The sequence below is a fragment of the Empidonax traillii genome, unplaced genomic scaffold (assembly GCF_003031625.1).
Source record: "Empidonax traillii isolate 1590-97213 ecotype Southwest subspecies unplaced genomic scaffold, ASM303162v1 scaffold869:size279042, whole genome shotgun sequence".
In the NCBI taxonomy this organism is placed as follows: Eukaryota; Metazoa; Chordata; class Aves; order Passeriformes; family Tyrannidae; genus Empidonax; species Empidonax traillii.
Genome location: NW_020956062.1, coordinates 48,515 through 76,372, shown reverse-complemented (window position 1 = coordinate 76,372; position 27,858 = coordinate 48,515). Strand labels below are relative to the sequence as shown.

At 49.9% G+C, this 27,858-nt stretch overlaps 1 protein-coding gene across 13 annotated transcripts in view; it reads left to right on the top strand.

The window, feature by feature from the left end:
• Window positions 1-27,858, top strand: part of EHMT1 (euchromatic histone lysine methyltransferase 1) — a 122,068-nt gene that overhangs the window by 52,704 nt on the left and 41,506 nt on the right. For 10 of the 13 annotated variants that reach the window (XM_027902393.1, XM_027902397.1, XM_027902395.1 and 7 more), the window contains 6 exons: window positions 3,059-3,146; window positions 14,463-15,019; window positions 17,591-17,632; window positions 24,757-24,934; window positions 26,511-26,647; window positions 27,454-27,642. In XM_027902393.1, coding sequence (XP_027758194.1) covers window positions 3,059-3,146; window positions 14,463-15,019; window positions 17,591-17,632; window positions 24,757-24,934; window positions 26,511-26,647; window positions 27,454-27,642 — 1,191 coding nt within the window. Of the gene's footprint in view, window positions 1-65; window positions 86-3,058; window positions 3,147-14,462; window positions 15,020-17,590; window positions 17,633-24,756; window positions 24,935-26,510; window positions 26,648-27,453; window positions 27,643-27,858 lie in introns of those variants that run through there. The other 3 variants (XM_027902392.1, XM_027902402.1, XM_027902394.1) reach the window with 2 other exon arrangements.

Sequence of the window (27,858 nt, the reverse complement as noted above, 5' to 3'; positions counted from 1 at the left end):
CTGCAAGAGCAGACATTTCTCGGCGGGGAGGGTGGGTATAGGATTTCCCTGCCAATCGGGAGCGGACGGATGGGGCATGGGGAGGGTGAGCAGAAAGGGAAGTTTGCTCTGGATTTAAGGGAGGGGAGGGCAAAAAAAAAACCCAACACACACCCACCCCCCCACCCATTCACCCAGCCCCCAAAAAATGGAGGTATTGACACTTTGCGGTGAAGTTGGTGCTAAGTTGGCTGGGTGGAGCCGTGGGGCTGGTGGGAATGAATGGGTGGGTGTCCCATGGGGTGTCCCTCGGGGCTGGGTGCTGATGGAGGGGAGAGCTCTGGCCTGGGGGGAAGAGGCTTCGAGGGCTTTGCAGGGGTTTCCTGTGGCTTCCCTTTGATCAAAATGCTTCAAAATTCACAGTTGACTCTTTATTTATTTATTTATTTATTTTTAATTACTACTTTGTTTTCTACCTCGACGCTGAGCTTTTGTTGGGACGTTGTAACGCTGCCGTTGATAGCAAGGGATGTGCCTGTGAGACAGGGACCAGGAGAGCCCGTGTGAGGTGCCACCTCAGCCAGCCTTGCCTTGGCACCCAGCTTTTGTACTCTCACTGCAAAAAAAAAAAAATATGGTGGTTTCTCTCTTGGGGATGGAAGTTCTGCTTCGAGAGCTGGGCAGGACCTGGGCAGCCCTGAATTCCTGGTGACTGCAGCGAGGAGGGAGAGTGGTGGAGGTGGGATTGACTCCAGGGTTTCCTGCAGTGGCTTTTCTTCAGGCGTCGTGGGTGAGCAGCAGCAGCAGCAGCAACACCTCTGTGGAAGCGAGAGTGTGGGTGATTTGTGGACTGGGGGTAGTGCTTAGAAAATAAAGGAAAACTTAGAATCAGATGGCTAAGAGTGACCCACTGGAAATCCTGGGGCTTCTCGTATGAGTCAGTGCAGTAGCAGGAATATCAAGACCTTTCCTTATTGCAACAAAGGTTGGGAAAACAAACTGCTTCCTGTTAGACAGACTGAGGCTCTTTATTTGCTTCTGGTGCCTGTGGCAAGGGCCTGGGTGCCCCTGCCCGTGGTGGGAGCCGGGGGGTGCCCTGGGGCACTCTGAGCTCTCTTTGCACTGGTCTTGCTGCAGGGCAATCCATGAGCAAAATGAAGTTATTCCCAGTTTACAAGAGGCCTGGCTAGAGGAGAGGTAGGGTTTACAAGCTCGGGTTTGCAGCAAGGATATATATTATTGGCTTAGCAAATAAATAAATAAAGAGGCTGCTCCATGTTCAGACCTTGGGGGCTGTGTTTCATGATCGTTTCTCGGTGGGAGCTGTTGACCAGTGTCTGCTGGAGGTAGGTTCTGCTGCAGACTGTCGGTGGGCTGAGCTGAGGTTCCAGATGCTCACAGCTTGTTTTTTGGGCTGTGGCTGAAAAGTCTGAAGGTGCTGTGCTGGGAGCACATGTTCTCTGGTGCTGAGAGCACTGAGATGTGGCCGGGTTTGCTGTTTGCTTGTGCTCAGGGCAGGCTGGGGACAGGCAGCCCCCCACAACCTCCGACCTCCTTGCTACAGGAACAATCCTGGAAGTGCCCTCAGCTCCGGGCCTGCAGGTGGTGGAGGCTTTCCCAGGAATTTGTGCCCAGCCTGGTGCTCCCTCCTTTCCCTCAGAGTGTGTTGCTTTGCAGATGGAGGCATTTGGGAGCATCCTGCAGGGATCAGGGGCTGGATGAGCCCCTTATGGGGCTGAGGGGCTGCTGACATTGCTGCCGAGTTCACATGGAAACAAACCCGTCAGGGTGGCTGGTGACAGCAAAGCAGCACCAAAGCCCATCTCCCCTGTCCTCTCTGGACAGAATCCCACATGGCGATGGGCAAGCTGCTGCTGGGAATGGTTTGGGAGCTGGTACACTGGGTTTGGGAGCTGGAACACCGGGTTTGGGAGCTGGTGCATCGCGTGCACCTTATCTCTCTCGCTCGCTTTGTGGGAGATGGGCAGGTTGTTTTTCTTCCTTTATCGCTCAGTGTGCTTTAAACCTTGTGATTTGCATGGCTGAGGCACCATCTGCTCTCTGTGCTGGCCCTACAACAGTTGGCTTGACCTGGGTTTATTCTTGTGCCGCGGCGCCGGCAGCGTGTGCTGAACCCTTCACCCGACCTCCGTCACGCGGCAGCTCTGCAGGGCAGGCACCATCTTTGCCTCCAGACCAGCTTGTCTCCTTAAACACAGGGCTGTGGCAAAGACCTCTTCTATTTTATTTTATTTATTTTTTCTTTTCTTTTTTTTTTTGCAAATACCTTTTTTTTTTCTTACTGTTTTGTTCTGGTAGCTCTTTTTTGAATCTCTCCACTTCAACATAAAGACGAAGGTATTGAGGCTGCAAACCTGATCTAACAACGTGACTCCGGGCGTGTGAAAGGCAGAGGAGATGAGCAGGTGTTCCCTTTTTTACATGAAAATTAAAAAAAAAAATAGGGGGAGAGGAAAAAAAAGAAAAATCACTTTCTATAGAATTAAAAATAGAGATGATTAACTTTAATAAACATGGGTGTTGTGAATGAGGAGTTAGCTGGAGCTGACTGATGGTTTGCATTTTGTATGTACATTTGAATGAACTACAAAAAAAAAGCCCCAAAAAACAAAACCAAAAGCTCACAGGCTGGAAATGTTGATAAATGAGGTTTAAAGAGAAGGCTGATAGATCTGCCTCCCCCCACCCAAAGCCTAAGAAGTTTTGGGGGAGTAAAAGTCACCTCCTGGAGATGCCTTTCATGCAGACTGACTCAGCTGGATTCCCGGGCACGTTGCTCTCAGAGAATCTGTCTGGCTCATCCAAACCCGAGAGCTGGGAGGTCTGAGCCCTGGGTGCAGCTCAGAGTCTCTCTGCTCCTCGGGTTGTCAGCCCTGCCGTGTTTTATCTGTGACCTGTGCCTTGGTGGCAGCTTCCTGGCAGCCTTATTTTGCAGAGGGAGGTTTGCCCGGTGATGTAAACAGGATGTGTCCATGATTGTCTCTTCTTTTCAATGCAACTGTGTGGATGGCCATGGAGCTTAAACTCTGATGTTTCTGTTTTGTCTCCCCCTCCTTAGCGAGCGTTGCTGAGTAAGGGAGAGCCAAGGAAAGACGCCTGCATGAAGACTGAGCTGTTGAAAGACATCACCAACAACAAAGAGGAAGGTGAGCACCTGCCTCGGGTGAGGGCCAGACCTTGCTCGTGAGGTCTGCACGTGATGGGAACAAAACCAGGGGCTTGGAGGTGTGCTCTGTCCCCCCAGCGCCTCAGGTGTGCTCCCACAAGCAGTGGCTCCCTTCTTCCCATGGTTGTTCTCGGCAGGGCTCTTCCCCAGAAGAGGCAGATTTGCTTTGCAGTCCATCCCCCTCCAGAATGGGATCTGATTTTCACTTCTGCTTCGGCGTGGCCGTGAGGCGCGAAGGAGTTACTCTGAACTTCCTCTGCCTGGCTGGTTTTAGCTGAACTCCCATCCCTCCCCACCATGGCCTCTTTCCTCCCTCTAGGAAAGTTAACCTTCTGCTTCCCTGGGGGTTTCTCTCTTGCTGCAGAGCAGGCCCTGATGTTCTGCAGGATGGCTGGTAGGGTTGGACAGCCCACACCTCGAGGTGTTGGGAGACACTTCCAGGTTCCTGTGTGGGCTCTGCTGCTTTTACTGTGCAGGATGCAGCTCTGTGTTCACTTGACAAAGTGTTTCCTGCGGGAAAGTTACGTAAAAGTAACATAAAAGTTACCAAATCTGTGAGTTGCATGCACACAAATCTAAGGGCTTAATGAATGTGTCAGTGGGATTAGGGAAAAAAAGCCCACCACTCTTTATCTTTCCCCTAACTCCCTCCTGTCTTTATTATTCCTTGACTAGTTACTTCTCCTAGCTCTGCAGGGATTTGGTGTGTTTTTGTTCTCCTTTCCATAACAGAGCATTAGGAAAGCACTGAACTGGCCCCATCAAAATCCCTACTCTTATCTAGAAACAAAATTTTGGATTTAATTCAGTTGTGTGTGAGTACAGAGTTGCTTTTTCTTTCTCCTCTGTCCGGCATAGTGTTTTGTCAAGCTGCTCTAGTTAGAGAGTAAAGCTGAGAACAGACAAAATACTGAATGCTGTGTCAGGTGCTTGGATATTAACTGGGAGCACGTGAGTCCTGCTGCCAGAGCTGGTGGTGTAGGGACCTCTGGTCTGGGCAGAGCAGGGGTGAAATCTGAGGTGTCGGTTGGAGGTCGTGTTGCTCTGGGGGAGCCTCTCAATTTGATCCCTTGCCTTGCTTGGCTCGGGACTTTAAATGTTGTTTGTTCAGCTCTTGGTTGATCTTGAGGTAAGTGCCAATGTGGAGGTAAAAAATCCAGAGGGAAGGTGGGAAGAGACATTTCCGTGCCTTGGATGTCTTGACTGGCTGTGGCTTAGAGCAAATACTGCGTGTCAGGAGGGAGCTGAGAACCCTCAGGAACCTGTGCAGGAACACTCTCCAGGCTTTACAAGGTGCTCAGATTCCAACCACTCCAGCTCACTGTCTGGTTCTGCAAGAAGAAGAGTCCTAAAATGTGATCTGCATAGTGTCCATTCTTCTGGAATGTTCAGCTGTGTCCTTCCCTTCCCGAACACACAGACAATGGTGTGTGTGGTCGCTGTGCTGTGCCCATTGTCCCTCACTGCCCTTCCTTCCCCAGCTGGGACCGTCGGAGGATCATCAGCAACACAACATTAATTAATGTCCCCAAAGCCTCTTAATAACAGTGTTTAGTGTTGGCAAAGAGTTTACATTTCTGACTGTGGCGTGAACATGAAATCATTCCAACAGACTTGCGAGATGCCATGAAGCTGTTTCTTTGAGCCCAGTTTCCCGGCTCAGGGATAGACAGCAATGGATGGAACTGGGATGTGAGGACTGGAAAAGCACCCTGAAGTCTCAGTTTCCTCTTTTTAAGTTTGTTTTAACAAATATAAAAGTCATTTTCCTGTAGCAAGGAGGATGTGGCCAGTGCTGTTTAATACTTTCATCTACGCCATAGGCTGGTTTAGGCTGCAGCAAACTGATAGTGTGTTTGATGGGAGCCAAGACCTGCAGGCCACAGCTGAACCTGCTGTGGATTGTGTTCCCTTTGGGAAAATCCCCATGGCAGGTAACTTGTCAGTATTGAACCTGGGATCTAAAACTTCCAGAGGCTTGAACTTGCAGATCCAAAGGCTGACTAAAGGTGCTGCTTGGGTTAAAGGCTTAGTGTGAATCGCTGTGCTTTTCTCTTTTCACTCTCTCTGGACTCAGAAGGCTGCTGATGCTGAGGGCAGGGCCAGCTCCCCACTGGAATTGTGATAGCACATCTCACAGCTCCACTGCTGCCTCCCTGAATGGCCTTTTACCAGTTACAACTCTACCTTCAGGTAGCTTGAAACCATCAGGGCTGGGGCAGCCACAGCTTCTCTGGGCAACCTGTGCCAGGGCCTCCCCACCCTCACAGGGAAGGATTTCTTCCCAATACCCCACCTAACCCTGCCCTTTGCCAGTTTGAAGCCATTCCCTCTTTCTCCTGTGACTCCCTTTGGCCCTTGTCCAAAGTCCCTCTCCATCTTTCTTTTGGGTTCCCTTCAGGCACTGGAAGACCACAATTAGGTCACCCCAAACCTTCTTTTCTCCAGTCTGAGCAAACCAAATTCCCTCAGCCTTTCCTCACAGGAGAGGTGCTCCACCCCTCTGATCAGCTTGGGTTGGAAGGGATCTTAAAGACCATCCAGTTCCACCCCCTGCCATGGGCAGGGACACCTTCCACTGTCCCAGGTTACCCCAAGGCCCGTCCGACCTGGCTTTGATTAATCTGCTGGTTTGAGGAAGTGCTCCCCTTTCTTGGTGGTCCTCAGCCTGTCATTTGGGACAGCTCAGGAGCTGGGGAGGAGTTGTTGGTGCTTGGGATGGGGCTGGGTGGGTGCTCTCAGGGAGCAGTTTGGGGTGGGGGCAGTGGTGGTGTTCTGTTCCCTGTTCCTCGAGCAGGAGGTGTTGCAGAGATGCTCTGTGCTTCCCAGCTGGGCCTTTGTCCTGATAAAGAGAAAGAATTGAACTCTAAATGTAAATCTGTCTGTAGGAACAACTCTTTGTGTGTTCCAGCACTTTCATTTCCAGTTCTGGGGGTGAGTCCCAGCCCGTGCAAAGCCCAGTGGAAGTCGCTCACTGGGCTCAGAGTCCCTTTGTGTGTAAAATTGCTCAACACAGATAAAAAGAGCTGTGCATGAGGCTGTTTTGCTGTTCATGGGAAACTCACACATGTGGGTGTGAGTTTAGGTCCATCTTTCGCTTTGACAGGGCAAGGAAGGGGGCAGGGAGGTGGAAGATGAGTGGAAAAAAGCTTTAATTAGGCCATATTGTCTTCAGCCTGACTCAGAGAGAAACTATTAAAAAGTGGTTTCTTTGCAAGAATTGCAAGTGATTTCAGTTCTCCTCATGTGCATCACTCTGAACTCTGCTCTGTCTCCCTTGACCTTTCAAGACAAATCCCTCCTTTCCTGTTTCCCCAAGCCCAGGGATGGAAAGTTCCACTAAAGCAGTGGCACAAAAGCAGGAATGGGAGTTAGGAATGAAGTTCTCAATTAGCCCCAGCTTTTCTGAGCCTTCACTTGAGGCAGCTGCTCCAGAAGAGTGCTGGGTGAGACCTGCACAGTCACTGCTCTCAGATAAACTCCAGAATTGCTTTGAGAGAGTGTCAGGGGTTTAAATTCCTGGAGGGACCTTTTTCTCCCTCTTATTGCAGGTAGGAAGCTGCCTGTGAGTGCTGGAAGTGCTGCTTCCACTAAGCAGCTGCAGCCTCAGCATTCCCAGTGCTGGGATGGCAGCTTTAAAGGAGGGAAGGACTGAACTCCTCCCCTCCACTGGGATCCCCTGCTGAGACTGACAGCAGGAGACCAGGCAGAGCAAAGTGATGCTTCAGGTATTTCAGATGTTCATCCAGCTGTGCTCCCAGGCACTCCCTGGCTTTGGGACCCTGGCTCCAGGAAGGATGAGCCCGACAGTCTCGGAGCAGGAGTGTCCCTCGGTCACAGCTGTGACACCACAGCCCTGATCCCGTGGCAGAGGGATGGATGGGTTTCATGGAGCCTGTTAACCTATTCCAAGCCATTAAATTGTTGAGCCAGTTTGACTGTTAAACTGTTAACATTACAAGTGTGTCCTTGGGACTGGGAGGGGCAATCCTGGGGATATTGGGATGAGTGGGGCCAGCAGGTTGAGGCAGGTGATCCCACCCCTCTACTTGGCCCTAGTGAAGCCACATCTGGAATGCTGTGTCCAGTTCTGGTCTCCACAGTTCAAGATAAGGAGAGGGTCCAGCAGAGGCCACAAAGATGATGAGGGGTCTGGAGCATCTCTCTGAGGAGGATAAACTGAGGGAGCTGGGCCTGGTTAGTGTGGAGAAGAGAAAAATGAAGGAATCTCATGTAAACATGCACTGGAAAATAATAAATAGGCCCTGGCACAGGTTACCCAGAGAAGCTGCAGCTGCCCCATCCCTGGAATTGTTCAAGGCCAGGTTGGATGGGGCTTGGAGCAACCTGGGACAGCAGGAGGTGTCCCTGCCCATGGCAGGGGGTGGAATGAGATGGTCTTTAAAGTTCCTTCCCACCCAAACCAGTCTGTGAGTCTATCAAATATCTCCAAGAGGTGCTAAGAGGATGGTGCCAGACTCTTTCCAGTGGTGCCCAGTGACAGGATAAGGAGCAATGGCCATAAACTAAAACACAAGGAGTTCCACCTCAACATGAGGAAAAACCTTTCCATGGAGGTGGCAGAGCCTGGGACAGCTGCCCAGGGAGGGTGTGGAGTCTCCCTCTCTGGAGACATCCCACACCCACCTGGATGTGTTCCTGTGCCACCTGCTCTGGATGACCCTGAGGTCCCTTCCAACCCCAGCTATTCTGTGATTCTATGAATCACCACCAGCCAGGTGCCAAATCCCATTAACCCAGTCTGTGTAATCCCAATATTGAGCACTCACAGAAGCAGCTGATTCTTCCTTTTTCTTTTTTTTTTTTTTTTAACTTTACTTTTCCTGTTTTTACTCTTGGTGTGACCTCACTGCAGGGTGACAGCGCTCCAGGGCCCTGGGAGGAGTGACATCTGTGGTTTGGAAATACAGGGCAGGCTCTTGGATGGACAGCACCCATCTTCAGGGATTTAAAAGGGGTTGGGGGAAGAAGAGGCCACCAGTACCTCATCCCAGGGAGGAACTTTGCTTGAAAATATATTTCTCTGCATTTCTTGACTTCAGAATGCTTCACTTTTTTGGCTTCAGTCACAGAATCCCAGACTGGTTAGGGTTGAAAGGGGTATTACAGCTCATCCAGTCCCACCCCCTGCCATGGGCAGGGACACCTTCCACTAGCCCAGGTTGCTCCAACCCAAATCCAACCTGGCCTTGGACACTCCCAGGGAAGGGGCAGCCACAGCTTCTCTGGATAACCTGTGCCAGGGGCTCCCCACCCTCACAGGGACCTCACTGGGTCAGGTTGCTCAGGGCTTTCCTTTCCAGTGGATACAGGATCTCCAGCCACCACTTCTCCCTTGCCTGGGTGGTTCCAGCCCCCACCTCCTCACCCCTCTGGTGTCAGCTGGGCTTCTCTCTGCTTCGCAGTTTTCTTTTTTATGACTTTGAGGAGGAGGAGGGGAGGGAGCTGCTGTAACACAGGGATTACAAACAGGTGCATTTCTCACTTTTAGAAGTTTATCCAGCAGGACAGTTGGGTATTGAATAAAAGACTGTGGTATCTGTGGTGTTTTAAAGATGATCTGTGATTAAGTGCTTAAGGTAAAACATCTGTGAAATGTGTGTATATAAATATAACTGTATGCAGTTCTTGCACTGCACTTCCAAATCCTCAGCTTTCCCTTTAAGCTCTGTCTTTGCTTAGTTCCTTTAAGCCAAGTTCATTTAAGCTCTGTCTTTGCTTAGATGTTTCTCTTGCAGCAGCTGAAGCCTCATGGCCCTGCCTTGGGCCCTGTGCTGGGGGCTCTGGAAATGCATGGAAAATCCAGGGGATGTCTTGCCTCTACCAGTCTCAGCAGCAGGATGTTTAGTAAAACTTCCAGATCATTCGCTTGTAAGATGATTTTTTTCCTTTCTTTCTTTTTCTTTTTTCATCCTTTTTTCCCCCTCAGACCAAGTGGGGGTTGCAGTTTGACCTGGAGTGTGAGGGCTCCTAAAGCTTGTGTGTGTTTTCCTTGTTTTGTCTCACTGAGCAGTGAAATCTGAATTTTAAAACTCTTTTTAAGCCTTTATTTTTTTTTTTCCAGAGCATTGTCAGAGTCATACAGAGCTTTGAGTTGATGTCTGGCCTCCTGCAGGTGGAGAGTTCTGGTGGGTGTTTGTCCCTTTGGGTCCCCGCAGAGGCCGTTCGGTCCCCTCTGGCTGTGGCTGGGACGGCTGTGGGGACAGTAACACATCTGTTAGGCAGGCTCTGCCCAAGGACAAGCTTTGACAGGCTGGACCAAGCTCCAGGGCAGGACTGGAGCCAGGTCTGGCTCTGCTGGAAGGGCTGGAAATCCAGGCAAAGACAGCGGAGAGGAACCAGCGCCTGGGCTGGGAGAGCAGAGCTGGGATTAATCTTGTCTAATTTAGGGTTTTTTTTGAGGTTATCATGCTAATTCTAAACTAGTCCAGCTCATTTCTGCTTAGACATGGTAGCAGGCAGGTTAGATGTGGCCCAGGCAGGGATTAGTTTATCCAAAGATGTCCAAAGTCAGCCTTTGGATTTTGAGCTGTTGGCTTCTCTCCTTTGGTTGCAGCGGTGGCTTTAGGGACACCCTGGAGTTGAGATACCTTTTAGCTGCCTAAAATTAGATGGGGTGGCCTCACCCTGTCTTGGCTTCTCCCCTGTTTTAATCAGATTCTGTTCTCTTCATGGGAATTTTAATTCAATTTTGAATGACTGTGACATTGAGAAGAAAACTTAAGCCTGACCCTTCTGCTTGAGCCTGGGGAGGGCTGGGAGCTCTACAGTGCTCTCAGGGAGTTGTTAATTCAGAGAAGGGATTAAAATGTGTTGCTGATTATTCCTTGCCACGTGGATTTCCAGGGATAAGGGCTCTGCCCGACTTCCTGAATCTGAAATTCCTTGTGTTGCTAAGATGTGTTACTAAAGGACACGTTTTTAGTGGGGTTTGTGTCGACTTGGTGGCAACTTCAGGCACCAGAGAATGGGCACCAGAACAGAAAATAAATCTCTGGGCATGTTACCCTTTCTGTGTGTTCCTGGATTTTAACTAATCCCAAATGCTTGGATGGGGATCCAGGCAGGGTTGAGGTCCATGTGAGGAGCTTTTCCTGCTGCAAATGGCACAGGGGATGCATAAAGAGCTCTGAAAAATCTGGGGTGGTTCTAGTAAAGGAGCTTACACTTCATGGACATGGGCTAGAACCTTCTGCTTTCATTTCTTTTTGATTAAGGGAAGGTTGGTTGTAGATTAAAGAGCAGTGAACGAGTTGGAGAGAAAACTAAATGTGGAGAAAACCTTGTTTTGGCCTATTTAGAGGGGATGAACACTGCCAAGCTGTAGAGTTTTATAGAAATACCAACTTCAGTTTTATAACTCACTTGCGCAGGAGCAGAAAAGCTGCTTGAGCAGCATTTTCAAGAGAACTCACTGCCACGAGGTGTGTTTGAAATGAAGATTTTAGCAGGTTTTCAGTGAAACTTTTTCCTGAGGAATGAAAAAGGGGAGATGAAAAGGTCATGTCGGGAACAAGCGCTTCTTTAGGTGTCTGGTGCTGCTGAAGAGCTTCTTAGGGCTGTTGTGTTCAGTATTCTCCTCGTGAGGTTCCTGCTGGCTCTGGCTTCTGTTCCCATCACTGTCTGTGGGTCAGAGTTCAGCAAAGGTGTAAATACATGTGGAATTGTGCCTATTCAGCAGTGTTTGTACCTGTGCACTTGCTGAATGTTCTCGGGCTCACAGACGTGTCTTGTCACACAAGGATGGAGCTCATGGAGCTCCCAGTTAGAGGCAGCAGAGCAGCAGCTTAGCCTGGGATGGCAACTCCTGTTTTCCTGTTACCAGACCAGGCATTTTAGTTGGGAAAACCAGAGTTATCCCATCTTAACAAGCGATGCAGGTCCTGACACGACCTGGTTCTCCACGAGGAGCTCTTTAATTCAGTGCTCAGGTCGGGCCCTGGGATGAGGAGGCTTCTTGCAGGAGCCTGATTTTTGGGAAACAGTGCTATTCCAACCTCGTCATGGATTTGTTTTAGTGCTGCCAGAAGGGGCAATGAGAGAATGGAGGTGTTCTTTCCCCAGACAAAGGGAGGGTTCTGCCTGTGGTGTCTCAGACTTGGCGGTGGCTGGAGGGGGACAGGGTCTCTCTTCCCATTCAGTCCTTGACCTCTGCTGACTCTTCCAGCCAATGAGTGTTGATGACAGTTGTTCCCAGAACAGCTTTTCTCCTGTGGATGTGTGTCCATCAGGCACCAAATCCTGGCACCTCTTGATGCATCCCCCTTGGTCACAGAATCCCAGAATATGCTGAGCTGGAAGGGGACCCACAAGGACCATCCAGTCCAACCCTCAGCCCTGCACAGGCCCATCCCCAAAAGTCACCCCCTGTGCCCCAGAGGATCATCCAAACCCTCCTGCAGCTCTGGCAGCCTTGGGGCTGTGCCCACTGCCCTGGGGAGCCTGTTCAGTGCCAACCACCCTCTGGGGGAAGAACCTTTCCCTGAGATCCAACCTGAGTGGTGGCAGTGCTGGTGTCCTGGCTGGAGCTGGGCTGTAGGATCTGGCTTTGCCCTCAACATGAGCAGTCAATGACAGGGAGAGTGGGTGCCAAATCCTGTTAAATCCAACCCACACCCATGACAGCTGCCCTCAAGTTCTCCAGTTCTGTGCAGCTTCAGGGACTGTGAAATTCCATATCTTTGCTCTGTCAAAACTCCAGCCATATGGATTTGGAAGGCTGGTGCCTGTTTATAGGGGATTGATGCCACTTCCACAGTCAAATCAGACCACATTTTACACACTTAATAAGAGTGTGTGTGTGTGTGTGTGTGTGTGTGTGTATGTGGGATTTTAATTTTAGCTCCATGGATTTTTGATAAATTCTGTGATGCTTTCTGGAGTAGTGCAGTTACTCTTTTCCCCGGGGCAGTGCTCCAATTTACCTTGTTTTGGTTGCCTTCATGGCAGGTAGAGCAATTCTTGCCCTCTGCTTATTCAGTTTATCTAACAATCAGCCACTAAAGTTATTTGACTGCTCTGGTGGGAGAGCACAGTATTTAAATCAACAAATATTGAAGGCTCCATTCAGCCAGGTGCCTAAATTTGAGCTCTAGAAGCCTCCAGCTGTGGTTAGGGAGCTCATTTTTTGTAGTTTTTTTTACCCCTGGCACTGATTTTGCTGCAATAGTTACTTAAATAGCCACAGCGTGGTCTTTTAAAGACACCAAATGCAGAAAGAGAGACAAGGATTGAAAGAATAAGGGCATAGCTGTGGTTCCCTCTGCCCAAAGCTTTTGAAAGGGTTAAATAAAATGGTGAATAAAGTAGCACTTCATCTTCTCCCAGAGTTCTTCTTGTCAAAACCAACCTCTTGTGCCTCTTTCTGCCCTCAGAAGGGTCTGGGTGGTGCGAGAGGCAGCAGGTGGAGGTGAGGGCTGGGCTGGCAACTCCTGTTTTCCTCTTACCAAACTGGGTGTTTTGGTGTTTCCTGCTTGGGGAACCCTCAGTTACTGCTGGCATGAGGTTTTTGCCAGGCCAGAGGAGGCATTTGTAAGTCATATGAGGAGCAGCTGAGGGAGCTGGGGGGGCTCAGCCTGGAGAAAAGGAGGCTCAGGGGGGACCTTCTGGCTCTGCAATCCCTGACAGGAGGGGGGAGCCGGGATGGGTCGGGCTCTGCTCCCAGGGAACAGGGACAGGAGGAGAGGGAACGGCCTCCAGCTGTGCCAGGGGAGGGGCAGGTTGGACATCAGGAGGAATTTCTTTGCTGGAAGAGTGGTCAGGCATTGGCAGGGGCTGCCCAGGGAGGTGGTGGAGTCCCCACCCCTGGAAGTGTCCAAGGACGTGGCACTCAGTGCTCTGGGCTGGGTGACAAGGTGGGGGTTGGTCAAAGGTTGGACTCGACGATCTTGGAAGTCTTTTCCAACCTTAATGATTCTGTGATTCATAATGTTGTTTTCCTTGAGTGTTTGGGCTTCAAGAGCAGTGGGAAATGAGGGGCTGATACCCAGGGAGCTGGTCTGGCTTGCAGAGTTGTCCTCCAGTGTGACTCCAGGCTCTTCTGCTCCTGTAGGTGAGAACTGCTTTGATGGGAGCTGGTTGTGATTCCATCCCCCCTGCCCTGACAGCCCACTCAGACACAGCTCTCCCTGCTTCTTCTTGTGGTGCTCCTCATAACTGTCTGTCCTCTGGAAGGAGAGCAAGCCAAGGAATCCCTGAGAGCAGGTTGATGGAATCATTTTACTGATCGTGCCAGTGATTTGTTACCCCTCCTGCTTTCCTGGAGAGCTGCTGCTTGGTCATGTCACAAACTTGCCTGCAAGTACATGGAATTCATACTCAGATTCTTTTTCAGCTTGGGTCTGAAATCTCTGATGGGAAAAATTCACTGATGGGGGAGCAGGGAAATGTTTGGAAAGGTTTCACGTGGGTATTGATGTTTCAGCTGCAGGTTAACTGTTAGTCAGGCTGCAAAAATCTCGCTGCATTTGAATCACATAATTATTTTAGCCTAGAATTGCATTTAACATGCTTCACCCCTGTGTTTACTCTGCCTGTTACCTCTGAAATGACACCATGAATCCTGTCCTGCCTTGTCCCAGGTAAAGAGCCAGACTCCAGTGGGCATTGCCAGGGAGTTATTCCCTGTGATATCTCCTGTAGCAGCAGAGCCCTGATGTAGGTTTGGCTGCTGAGCTGTGTCTGTGCCACAAAAACTCACCCATTGAGCTCTCCTACATCTGTGCCACAAACACAGCCCTCCCAGCTCAGCTTTCCTGTGTCAGTCTGGCCTTGGGAAGGGCTTTACCAGAGATCCGGGTGCAAGGCTGGGCAGTGTTTTGTTTGCCAGGAGAGGTGTTGACATGCAGTCCAATAAATGGAGGAGTTACTGGGAAAGGCAGAGAGAATGTTTACCTGGAGAAATCCGGGGTTGGGAATAGATGGCCACCTCTGCAGCTGAGGCCAGTGAGGATGGGAGCACTGCTGCCACCTGAGCCACCCACCCCAAACGGCACCCTGTGGGCGTCCAGGTGATGTTTCCTGCAGGTCATCCAGGTGGGTGAGTGAGCAAGCTGAGAGGACTATGGTTCAGTTGACATGGTGATGTTTGGTGTAAGGTTGAATGATCTTGGAGGCCTTTTGCAACCTTACCTCTGTGATACGTGTCAAGCAGTTTCTGGAGGAGAGGGTTGCTCCTCACCAGCCGCTGTAAGTAGCTGTAGCTTCCCTTTGGAGCTCTGATACCACTTGTGACCCTTTTCTCCTCTCTCCCTCCTTCTCCTCCCTCTTCCTCCAGGGTTTAATGCCATGGCTGCAGATGAAAGCGCTACAGAGAAGCAAGTGGGGGAACCAAAAATGGCAGTGGACGGTGAAACCAACGGTTCCTGTGAGCACAGCGAGGCTGGAGGGCACCCAAACCCAGCGAAAAACACTCAGGACAACACGAAAGTGAGCCAGCAGGACTCTGGGACTAAATTAAATAGGATAGCAGAGAATGGCATCTCGGAGCGGGACGGAGAGACCGGGAAGCAAAACCACCTGAAAGCAAATGACTTCACACAGACTTCTGTCACGGGGAGCAATGGGTATATCCTGACCAAGCAGATGGCTCAGGAGCAGCCCCTAAGGACTACCAGCACCTTTGCTTCCCTCACCGGCCATGCTGCAAAAACCCTGCCCGGAGGAGCAGGAAAGGGCAGGACTGTGGGCTCCTTTTCCCAGCTCCAAGCCACGATGCCAAGCAAGCTCGGGGAGGGCAGTAAGGACATGGATGCTAAAAAAGCCCCTGCTGCTAATGCTGAAGTCAAGGTCCACAGAGCACGGAAGACAATGCCTAAACCCACCCCCAGCCTGGTAATGTATCATCTGCCCAGCACTGCCTTGGGGTGCTCTTGGCTTTCCCTGGGTGTGTGAGGGATACCTGCCTGCATGGGAGTGTGTAAATTCAGAGGTGGCCCACTGAATGGATTTATTTTTTAAATTTTTTTTTTAAATATATATATTATAAATATATTTATTTTTATTGTTCTCTTCCCACAGAGAGACCAGAATATAGTCACATTGCCACCATCAGCTCCCGTCCCCAACGGGTTTCTAAATATATAATTGATCAATTGCCTTCTCCAACAGATCTATGTGAGGCACTAAATGGCCTCTCTCTCATGGCTCTATTGCTCATTGTCTGCTGACATCCAGAGCTGCCTGTGAAACAAATTAGATTTCTTCTAAGGTCGACCCAAAGGAAATTAAGCATAGCATGTAAACTTGAGGCTTCTCCTAAGCTTGGAGGCTGTCAAGAGGCTGATCTGTTAGGCAGCTTGATTGCATTGCTGTAGGAATCATTATGGGCTAAACCAGATGATGTTTTCCCTCTCTGTTGCCTGCAGAAATGCAGCTTGTGAGGAAGTGTTCACTCCAGAATCCTTAGGTTGGCTTTGCCACCACTTCATGAAACAGAGCTCTGCCTTTTTGTGTTTTAGGAGGCAAAAGGAGATGTCATTTGGTGTGTTCATGGGACAGTGGGGAGAAGAAATGGGCCTTTCTTTGTAATGAGACAAGTTTGGGTCTTTTAGTTACTTTTTTTGGTTCTTTGCCAGGGGTAGGGAACAGATCCTGGAGCAGGCAGGTCCCCACCACGAGCAGTTGGTCCTCATCCCTGTGCTGCTTTATATTTAACTACAGAGAACTGGATCCTCTCGCCGTGCTGATGGTGGAGGGAGACCAGCCTTTTAGGCCAGGGAAGGGATTGCCAACCCTGCTTGGGAATGGGAGTGACTCCCAGGAGTGCATGGAAGCTGCTGCAGCCGCTCAGGGGTGGGTGTGAGGGATCACTGGTACCATCCAGCAAATCAAAAGTGATCCTCACGTGTCCCCCACGTGTTGCAGCAGCGGTGTGGGGTGAAGGGCTCAGAGCTGTGAGCTGCTGTCATCTGGAGCAGGGGAAGAGAGGGGGAAAAGGCAAAGGGAGGGGTGGGTGGCACCTCGCCCAGCCCCAGGTGGGGAAAGGTGCCCGTGGCTGCGGGAGCAGGTGGGAGTCCAAAGAGCACAGCAAGATAACAAACCTGTGGGCACCCAGGCTTGACAGCAGGGCAGGGAGCACGCCTGCCTGCCTGCCTGCCTGCTGTGATTTCCCAACCAGTCTCCCAAACGTTTCCCCTCTGTCTTGCCCTGATTGTTTTTGAGTTGCCTGCTCTGCAAGCCCGCCGTGTTTCGTGGAGGGAGGGCCCAGGTGCCCCAGTGCAGCCCAATGAACATCTCCCACCAGGCTGTCTCTTACCCACAGAAGGCTTTGCAGCCCAAATTCCCTCACAGCTTTCCTCCAGCAGCCTGTTGTGCACTGAAAGTAGGCCGGGAAAACCCTCAGACCCTCGTGGAATTCCACAGGGAGTGATCCCGTGGGGCTGAGCAGTCGAAAGGGGCAATTCCCTTTTAAAAGTCAAGTCTCTGCTAGGTTAGGAGGGAGTGTTTCCCTCATTCATATTTTATGATACATCAAAAGAATATTTATATTCAACCCTTGGGCTTTAAGGTCTGTCTCTAGGAAGTGGTGTGTGGAGTTTGGGAGCACTTGGAGAGCCAGGACACGACTCAGGGATGGTGCTGGTGATTCTTATTTGCTCACACGATAAAAGTGGCTTCAAAAACCAAAGTCTGTGCTTGTAGGGCTGCTCTGGAAAGTACACAGCCAGTCCTCAGCTCCTCTGGCCGCTTGCCTTGGGCTTAAAATAGGGAGAGAAGCAACATTCCCAGGAAGGGTGGTGAGAAGAGGCTGTTCCCATGTTCTCTGCTCAAGCCTCTGCAGTTGAACATGAACCCAAGATTTGATCTGGGTACTGCAAGACAATAAAACATCTGTTGTGTTCAGCCTTCCTGATAATTGCTACCTAATTTTTCCCCATTGTCTTTGGAATTTACATGCTGTTTTCTTTGGAGGAGCAGAGTCCTTGCTAGCTGTCGTTTTTCTGTCCTGATTATTTCTTTGTTGAGCTGCTCAGAAGAGGCTCCTCAGCCCAGCAGTGCAGGAGCTTTTCCATGCTCACACCTTTTCCTCTTCAAAACCACCATGAAATCAGGTGCTGTATCCCAGGAAATAAATTGTGGAAATCACCCAGAAGCTGATGTTACAGGACACAGTGGTTTTCTTTGCTAATATTTCTTAGAGCATTGTTGTTTTCTTGGTAGGACTGTTCTTGCAGAGCTGTGCTGCCTGGGAGAAGGAAGGGGAGGAAGGTATTTTGTTGCCTGCAAAGTGTAAGCATTTGTTCCCCCTGGCTCCTGCAGAAACCCACTGGGGCCAAAGAATTGTTTTCTGTAATCCAGTAGCTGCCAGGGGACCTTGGTAGCCTTTTCCTGCACGTGTGAATTGGTCTCTGAAAGGAAGAAAAGAATTTTCTCACTAGTTTAACCAGCTTTTTCTCTGTTTAGGAGTTCCTTCCTGAATTTGGATCGAAGCTGAATCTGAAACAGGTGACAATTTTAATTGATGTTGTCGCGTGTTAGGGTGGTTTTGAACAGAGACCTCAGAGGAGTTGTTTGTTGGCAGCATCATTTCTGCTCCCTTTTTGAGTAGAGCAGTAACACAAGTGTTGTACCTTTCAGAAGAATCTTTCTTTCATTCCTAATCCATTTACAATCCTGTTAAGAATCCAAGTTTCCAGGGCCAGACTGAAAGGCAACTCTGTGTGTGTGTGTGTGTGTGTGTGTGTGTGTGTTTGTGTCCTGTGCTTGGAGAAGGCCCCTCCTGCTTGGAAACTCCAGTTTCTGAGCTTAAAACATCATCAAAATGTGAGGCATAAAGGATGATAAAGGTACTGGAAGCATCCCAGAGTTATTTTTGGGGACAGGAGGAGCAGGTGGCTCAATGGGGAATCCCAAGTTCTGTTTCCCTTGCATGGTGACCACGAGGCAGGAGTTTGAGGTGTGTGTTTCTGGTGGTATTTTTTATGCTGTGCAGGGAACGGAGATGGGGGAACTGAACTGTGAGAAAAAATAATGCAAAAATCTGTTAAATGTGTATTTTGGCCTGATTCACAGTGTGAGCCCAGTTTAACCTGGGAAAGACAAACCCCAGGCAGGGAAGAGGGACGTGATGTAGGAGATGCTTTGCTTATGCTGGTGTTTCTACCAATATTCATCAAACTATACCTTCAAGCAGGGTTACCATGGAGTGTCTGATCCCAGAGCTGGTAATGCCTTCTCTCTGTGTGCCCACAGGTGCTGCTCTGAAGGGCTGGATATTCCAAGTCAGTGCCCAGCTCTGTGGGAGCTCTAACCTAAGAACACCTTGTGTTCCATCTCCTGGGGCCAGGCAGGTGGCAGACAGGGGATTGCAGGTGTCTGGGCTTGCTCAGCAAGCTCAGACCCTCTAACATGCAGAGAATTTAAAATAAAAGTGCAGGGCCTGATGGGGATGAGGATGGGGATATTGTTTCCTTGGGGGGCAGTAAATAAAAAGCACAGGGTGCAGTGAAACAGAGCTCTTGTCTGATGGCAGGGACCCTGCAGAGACACCCCAACAATCCCACCCTGTCCCTCAGAGCGTCGCCCAAACCCTCCTGGAGCTCTGGCAGCCTTGGGGCTGTGCCCACTGCCCTGGGGAGCCTGTTCAGTGCCAACCACCCTCTGGGGGAAGAATCTTTCCCTGAGATCCACCCTGAGCCTGCCCTGACACAGCTCCAGCCGTTCCCTGGGGGCTGTCCCTGCTCACACAGAGCAGAGATCGGAGCTGCCCCTCGGGAGGAGCTGCAGACCCTGGTGAGGTCTGATCCCAGTCTCCTCCAGCTGAGCAAACCCAGTGCCCTCAGCCACAACTTGTAGGGCCCCTCCAGGCCCTTCACTCTCTTTCCTGGTGGGAAATCTTCAGGAGTGACAAAGTCACAGGGTGCCACTGTGCTGCTCCACGGAGGGGTTGCTGCAGGGGGAGGGGAAGGTGTGCTGTGCAGTACAGTTAATTTTGCATTTAACTGGTTGCGCTGGTGCTGCTGAGGTGTCTGCACTGGCTGAAGGTGCTGCCCCAGCACCAACCACAGCCCCCAGAATAACAATCCTGGCCCCTGGCAGATCTATTTCTGTCAGGGGCTTTGTTGTCACATCTGGTCTGAGCTCCCCTGTTTCGCTTTGACTGGTTTGTGACAGTCCCTCCCCCTGGAGCTGCTCCATCCTCGAGGGCACAGGGATGAGAGCCCACACCCCTGAATGCTCTGGTTCAGAAACCCATTAAATATAGGTTTGTAGGAATATCTACACTTCAGAAACCCATTACATGCAAGTTTGTAGGAACATCTGCACTTAAGCTCAGCCTGCCAGGCAGCCTAAAACCACCGTGATTTTATGCAGACAAGTGACTGCACTCGAATCAGTGTAACTCTAATCAAGTCAAAGCAGAAGCCCTCCTCTAATGGGCACATGTTGATCAGCAGATAAAGGGTGGATCAGCTTTGTCTGATCTAGATTAAGACCAAAGCCTTGCAGGTTTCTGTCTGTTGCTCCAAGGTGAGGTTTGGTCGGGATTCTGAAATTCAGCCATAAAAACCATAATCCTTCAGCAGCACAGCAGAGGGAGAGCAGCACCACTACAGCTCCTACGGGCACTGTCATCTGCCTGTGATCAATTTTTTATTGCAGACTGATATTTCTTGTTTAAATACCATTCACCAGCTGTTAGGGGCAGGTCCCCCTGGGAGCTGCTGCTTCGTGCTCCTCAAAGGCAGGGCCTTGGTACAGATCCTGCCCCCCCTGTGCCCCGTGGATGGAGGGAACAGAGCAGCTCCCTGGCAGCTGCTGTGCTGCCCCGTGGCAGTGCTGCTTGGTTTAGTCCTCCTGGCCAGTTGGCTTTGGTTTCCAGCTTGTATTATGCCAGAGATGGAAGTCTTTAAGAGAAGAGAAAAATAAGAAAGTAAGTCCTTCTAAGCCTGGGGTGGTTCGAGGCATCGAGGGTGTCAGTCCTTCTGCAGAGCTCTCCAGAGCTGCCCTGCTGCAGGCAGGACCAGCAGGACCTGTGCCTGTGTCCTTCCACCAGCACTAGGATGGATTCTGCTCGGGTTTTCCCCTTCCAGCTCGCTGGATTTGCTCATGGAAAGACCCCTAAATTGCTGGGCTGCGGGGAGAATGCAGGGTGTGGTCTGGCAAACCAGCACAGGGGTTAATTAGGAATGTTTGTTCTGCATTTTTGCTTTCAGGAAAAAAAAAAACAAACACCACCACCAAAACCTGAGGATATTCTATCTTTTGCCATTTTTAGTGACTTCCCCCTGCTGCTGTAGGGGACTTCCGTGCCAGTAATAGTAATGTGGTCGATCCCATTAAAGTGTAGAAAGTGCTTTGGTTTAATTTCTGTAAATGCACAAAATGTTGTGTTCTTGCCCTAATCTAAGCAGTTTTCTTGACTGCATTTCTCCCAGTGGTGCTGGCCATAGTGGAGCTCCCATTTTTTGCTGTTTGCTGCCACAAGCATTGTTAGAAATGTTCAAAGTAGCTGTCCAGCTTCTTCACTTCTCCTTGCAATGCCCAAGATGAAACAGTGACATTGCAGCCTTTTGCGTGGGGTGAGCTGATACCACGTGAGAAGCTGCAAGAGATGAAGATGTCCTCTGAGGGTCTGGGGGCTGGGGGGGGGGGCAGGTGGGGCTGAAAGCTTTGGGTTTAAATGGATCACTGTCATTTCTTGTTTCTGCTTTGCTTAGGTGGGAGGGTGTTGTGCCCACACAGCCTGGCACCCACTGGCCCCCTCCCAAAGCACAGTCTGGCTTTTCCCTTTGCTGCTTTCCTCGGAAGCTGCTCCCTCACCTCCCCCAGAGGAGCCAGGTGTAGTAGGCAGAGGAGGAAGCAGAGCTGTCTGTGCAGGGAAGGGCCCGGCAGTGCTTGACTGGGATTGCAAGGAAGCAGAAATTCCCAGGAAGAGCAGAGTTCTGAGTGAGCAAAGCCTCTCTTCTGGGAGCATTGACGTTTGGAGTGGGTAGAGCAGAGCAGAGGAGCTCAGTGCAGGAGAGCAGGAGGGGCTGCAGCCACAGCCTCGAGTGAAGAGCAGAATTCAGAGACACCAGGAATGGGAGAAGAATGAACTTCCATCCACTAAATCCACTTTTGAAGGTCTAAAATTTAATAGGAGCAGCAAAGATGTAACTGTTTTATGTAGCTGAGAATGAGGAAAGATGGTGAGAAAACTGGCTGTAAGTGCTTACAAATCTGGGCTGATGCTTTTTATTGCAGTCCTTAGATGTAATATTTTATTTTTATATCTATCTATCTATCTATCTATCTATCTATCTATCTATCTATCTATCTATCTATCTATCTATCTATCTATCTATCATCTCTCTCTCTCTCTCTCTCTCTCTCTCTGTATTATCTATCATCTATCCATTTATTTATCTGTCTATTATCTATCTATCATCTATCCATTTATCTATCTGTCTGTCTATGAGAGATTCATGCCTGCTCAGTCTCCCATGCCATCAGGTCCCCTGAGAGATCTGCTCACCTCCCTGTGGGAATTCTTGTTCCTTACCATGGCTGCACATGCCTCTAAGTGATAATCCAGATCTCACAAGACCTAATTTGATTTAAAAAAAAAACCCCACCCTGTTTTACCAGAATTGCCACGAAAAAGTCACATTTAGCAGTTGTCACGTGTTGAAGATTTTAAGGTGATTTCCGTGTTGTAATTACAGGGGCAGAGAAAAACCCCAAGCTAATAGCACACTCCTTTTTTAATTTAAAAATTGGATTATATTCTTCCAAACTGCCTGGCATGGTTTGAATGTGAATTCCTCCTGTTTGGGAATAACAACACCTTTTTATCAGAGACCAATTGCAAGAACCTGCCCACAAAGGACACAAAATGCAGGCCTTGTGTCCACTTGTTGCAGGCAGCTCTGTGTCACATGTGCCTCTCCCAAGCTCGTTTTTTAAGATAGAAATGGAAAGCATTGAATATTCCAGGGGGCTTGGGAATTCTCACAATAATCCTGTAGCCAAGAATGGCTGTTAATCTTTAGATCCATAAACTAAGGACTTTTAAGAGGTATAAATAATATTGTTGAGGCTTTTCTTGGCGTGCTGTGCCCAGCACTCCTGACATCCATTTTTTTAAGGGGTAAACGAACTGGGAGCAGTCTCAGGAGTGATCCAATGTCCAGAAAATGATCCTATGGGCACTTAATTTGCTCATTCTATTAAACTTATTGAAGAGAAAGTAAAAAAAAAAAAAAAAGAAAAAAAAAAAGTTGGTCATAGTCCATAAGTATCTCCTGAGAGTGAGAGTTTCTGATGAGACAGTGCTTTTTAATTTAGTTGAAAAAGCAGAATGCATTTAATTATTTGGCAGTGAGAGCAATTAAGCGTTGGAACAACATATCAAAGGATGTGGTAGATTTGTCTTCTTTGAAATCGTTAATCCAAGACTAGATGCCCTTTTAGAAAAGCTGTGGCAATTCAGCCATAAGTTATGGGCTTGATGCAGGAATCATTGGCCCTTTGATGGCCTTTTTATGTGGGTCATTTCTGATCATCATTACAGCTTTGCTGTCCCTGGCCCAGCCCTGCTCTGCCAGCGCTGGGCACGTGGCAGAGCCATAATTAGGAGAATCAGCCTCTTCCTTGTTTGCTCACAAGGTCACATTACTTGACAACAGTGTCTGAGGGTGCCTGTCTGAACCTGGGCTCCACAGAGGGGTTTTTATTGCTTCCTACTTTTTATTCCGTCCCTACCCTCGCCTGGATTCCTCTCCCTGTGTTGGTGTTTCAGCTTGTGCTTCTCAAGGCTCATAAGAAGTTTTTTTTCCAGCAGGTGGAACAGCATTAAAATCTTAGAATCACAGAAACACAGAATGGTGTGGGTTGGGAGGGACCTTAAAGCTCCTCTCATTCCACCCTCTGCCATGGGCAGGGACACCTTCCACTATTCCACGTTGCTCCAAGCCCCGTCCAACCTGGCCTTGGGCACTTCCAGGGATCCAGGGGCAGCCACAGCTGCTCTGGGCAACCTGTGCCAGGGCCTGCCCACCCTCACAGGGAAGGATTTCTTCCCAATGCCTAATGTAAACCTACTGCCAGTCAGTTTGAAGCCATTTTCCCCTGTCCTGTCACTCCAGGCCCTTGTAAAAGGTCTCTCTCCATCCTTCTTGTAGCTCCTTCAGGCACTGGAAGGCCACAATCAGATCACTCTGAAGCTTCTCTTCTCCAAGCTGAACAATCCCAATTCTCCCAGCCTTTCCTGTGCTCTTGGTTTGCTGGAGCAAAGCTCTTCCAAACCTGCCTCCTGCATGGATGCAGCTGGATCATCTGTGGAATAAATCTGAGGGCAATCCCCGTGTAAAATGTCTCAGAAGAGTTTACCCCATGCACTGTTAACCCCCTGGCTGCAGTGCTGTGGGAGGGAGGCACAAACACTCACTTTGTTTTCTGTGCCTCCATTTCTTGCTCTTTCTCAGCAGGTACCTGATTGTCTGGCTGTGATAGGAAAGTGTTTCACTGAACTGGACCACGAGGCCTTGCACTGACCTTGACTTGCCTTTGCCACTCTTGGTACAAAAGACACAGGAGTAAAAGCACCATTAAACCCAAACCAGGGCTGTTTAAAGAATAAATACAGGTGGAAAAGGGAAACACAAATACAGTCTGGGCATCTCTGTCTGAGGCTTTTAGGGTACATAAAATGGAGTTACACAGTCTTTCAGGAAGGGGATTTTTTTTTTTCCTGAATTAGAGGAAAGAACACTGAAGAAACATCAAAAGCTGAGAAATTGCACTTGGGGACATGGTTTAGTGGTGGACTTCACAATTCTGGGTTAGTGGCTGTACTTGGTGATCTAAAAGGTCTTTTCCAACCTAAATGATTCTCTGTGGAGCTGTGGGAGCAATCCTTTCATGACCAAAGGTGCAGGATGAGACTTTGCACTGGGCACAAGCTCAAACTGGAGCAGCCTCGGTGCCTGGAAGGGGCTTCAGGAGCAACTACAGAATTCCCTTGGTGTGCAGCAGGAGCTTGTAGCCTGCCTGGGATTTGGGATGTGGCAGCAGCTGGAGTGGGAGAGCCTGGTTTAAAGGAAGCTTGGACAGGTCTCTGTAGATGGACCTGCAATGACAAACAAAGGGCTCCCTTGCCCGTGTTTTGTCGTGTGCTGGGCTGGAGGTGGGAGCCTTGATGGTGCCAAATGCTGTCCTAAAGGGAGGCTCCCTTCCTGCTCCTGCCTGCTCTTCCAAAACAGCTCTGCAGGGCTGTTCCTGCACGTGCCTGCTGTGACAGGGCACGTTCCAGGGAAGAGGTGCAGGTGTTGCTTTGGTTTGTCCTGTTCAGAGCCAACCAAAGGCCTGTGTGAGCAGTGTCTGCTCCTTGTCATTACCTCTGCGAGGTCACCTGTCACCTGCACAGCCTTCAGCCAGTCAGGGAGTCACTCCAAGCAGCCTGGGAGTGCTTAGGCAGAGCATCCTGAAGCGCTGGAGGAGGGGCTGTGTGCTTCTGCTGTGAATGTGTGCTCCATCCTTCAGATGACGGTCGAGAGAGAGGAATTAAATCAGTGTTCTAATTTTTTTTTTTTAATTGCTTATTTAAAGCAGAGGCTCAATTAAACGGCATTTGGGTTTTTTTGCAGCACGCAAGTAAAGACCCCAAAGATGGGAGAGACAGCAGAGATCAAAAAGAACCCAAGGAGAAGGAGTTTGAGAACATGCTGGACTTTGTGAAGCCGTTGTCATTGCCCTCTCTCCCGGGCCTTCACCAGTCACTACCTCAGAACCAGAGCTATGTGGCCACCACGAAGTCGCAGACAGGTAAGGAGGAGGGAGCTAGAATCCTCAGCAGCTCCCACCTCCCCAGCCTGTGTGTGTGGGGGGAGATGAGGAGGTTAACAAGGAGCAAAGCCTCTGTTACAGCACCTTTTTCCTACTCAGAGTTCCCTTTCCTGCTGCTGCTACTGACCTTGCCAGTCAGAGTTGTCTCACCTACTCACTGTCTGCAAGTGCCTTGCAAAGGTGACACTCGTGTCCCCAGACTCCCTGCTGCTCCCCTTGGGTGTTGGACAGGGGACATTCTCACAGTGCCCTGTTGAAGTCCCCTCCCAAGTGAAGGGAGCACTTCCCATGCAGTCCTTCCTGCTCCACCCTGTGTCCTCCTGGGGTGCAGGTCCCTCCTGGACGGGCAGCTGAGCTCTGTCAGGCACCTCTGCTAAAAGCTTTAATTAGAGAAGTCACTCTGATCACTGTTTCCTGGGTGACGTTCTGAAGAAGTTTCTACCAATTCTGAAGGACTTTGAATATCACCACAACCGCTTATCAAGAACTACAGCTTTATAAATGAAATTATTGGGTTAACAGAATGTTTTGGAGAGGTCTCTTCATGGATTTTTGTTGAAATTCCATCACTGTGGGAGATGAAGGAATGCTTTCAAGGAACAGGCTGTGCAACTGCAAACACTGATCCTGGTGCCGAATCTGGCTGTTCCTAAAAGAGCCTGCACCAAGCATCCTTCTGCTGTCTATTCACCAAGGACATCCTCAGGCAGGGAGGTGTGATGTCTGATTTGATCAGAAGGCCAGGAGGGAGACTTAACTAATTAAGACGCAAACAAAGTAGTGAAAGGAATCAAACAAGCTTCCATAGTAGGTGTGAAATGAGGTTAAATGGCAAACTGCTCTTTATTTAAGGTACCTTTTCCCTGTGTGTTCTTCAGTTCTTGTCCCATTGCTTTCATTGTCAGTTGGTATTATTGGCCTTGCAGTATCTATTTGAGCAGGTTGGATTCGATTCAGCCTCCTACGACACCAGCAGCACTGCCAAACACAGGCTAATTTAGGGATTTGATACTGTGTGTGATGCTGGAGGGGCCAGAAGGAGTGTGGAGAGGATACTCAGAGTTTGGGTGGGTTTGCAGCACTGGCAGGAAGCTGTTTGTGTGTTTGCACATATGTGTGTGTCATCTTTTGGTTGACTTGTAAATAAATCAGTTGGAGTGGGAAGCCTTTTTCTCAGATCATGCCCTCAAGTGTAATTTCATAGAAACCCATAGTGGTCTCAGTTGGAAGGGACCTTAAAGATCATCCAGTTCCACCCCCTGCCATGGGCAGGGACACCTTCCACCAGCCCAGGTTGCTCCACCCTGGTCTTGGACACTTCCAGGGATCCAGGGGCAGCCACAGCTTCTCTGGGCAACCTGTGCCAGGCCCTCACCACCCTCTCAGGGAAGAATTCCTTCCCAATATCCCATCTAACCCTGCCCTCTGGCAGTTTGAAGCCATTCCCCCTTGTCCTGTCAATCCAGATCCCTCTCCAGTACAATCCCCTACCCTCTATCCCTTCTTCTTTTCATTCCTGAGCAACCTTTGGGTCTCCTTTGCTCCTCTTTTCCAGCTGCTGCAGTATCTCGGAAGAAGAAGCGGAGAATGGGAACCTATAGCCTGGTTCCCAAGAAAAAGACCAAAGTGTTAAAACAGAGAACAATGATTGAGATGTTCAAGAGCATAACTCATTCCTCTGCAGGTGCCAAGGTAAGGGCAGTGCTGGGCCCCCTGGACATGTCTGTTGTCACAAACACACACACGTCCCTTGTCTTGGCACACCAACCCCATGCAGAGCTGCAGGGCTGTTGGTGGCTTGTTGAGGTCATCTTCCCTTCCATGTGTACATCTTCTCTCTGGCAGCAGCTTCCTGCCTGCTTTGGAAGTGGCATTTTGAGAGTGGCCGTTCAGATACCAGCCCTCAAACAAACTTTTTCTGCTGAGTGCCCAGTGAATCCTGGGCAACTGGAGAGATTTCAAGCATGCCCCAGGTGGTGTGACCTTTTTGTTTCAGTGTCCTCAAGGTCTCCTGTTGCTGCCTGAGGCTGCACAGTACACAACACTTGGTTGCTTACAAAAGGTTTAGACACCCACTCGCTCCTGATCAAATTCTGCTTTTGCTGCAACCCCGAAATGTTGATCTTTGAATTCAAGAAGAACAGTGCTAGGACTTCATGGAGCAGTATGAAAATCCTAATGTGATGTAACTTCCATTCCCTAGAAACCTTTCTGCCCCTCGGTGGAGCTGCCCCCAATGTTTGAATCAGCCCCTGCTCCCCCTCATGCCTCGTACAGCCACGTGAGCCTGGAATGACTCCTCGTGGCCCCTCAGTCCCCACATCCAGCAGGCTTGGGTGACACATGGCAGGCTCCCAGGCTGGGCTTTGGAGGGACACAGACCCAGCTTTCCCCTGGCAGCTCTGGAGCTCCCAGCACGGAGCAGCTCTGGGCTGGATCCAGCCGCTCCATCCCGGGGATTGACGTTGTCCTTGTGGCCCACGTGTCGCAACTTTCAGAGTGACAAGGACCTGGGTGATGCCAGCCCTCACGTGAACGGGGAAAGCATAGATGTGGACTCTGAAGAGGAGGACTCTGATGAGTTGGAGGAGGAGGATGACCATGGAGCAGAGCAGGCAGCCGTGTTCCCCGTGGATGAGAACAGGACCTGTAAAGACAGTGCCTCTGATGCAGACAACGCCAGAAAGGTAATTCCCATGCCCTGAGCACCTGAGGAGCGGGATGGGACACTGCTGGGACACCTGGGGTAGGAGGGGCTTCAACTGAAGCAATTTCTAGGGCTTTTTTCACCTGCAAGATGACAGAAAGCTCAGCAGGGTGTTGAGGCTCTTGGGTGACCATTTCCTGCTTCCCTCTGTGCCTGTGAGGGTCTCCCCCCATCTCAGCCCTGCTCAGATCTGTGA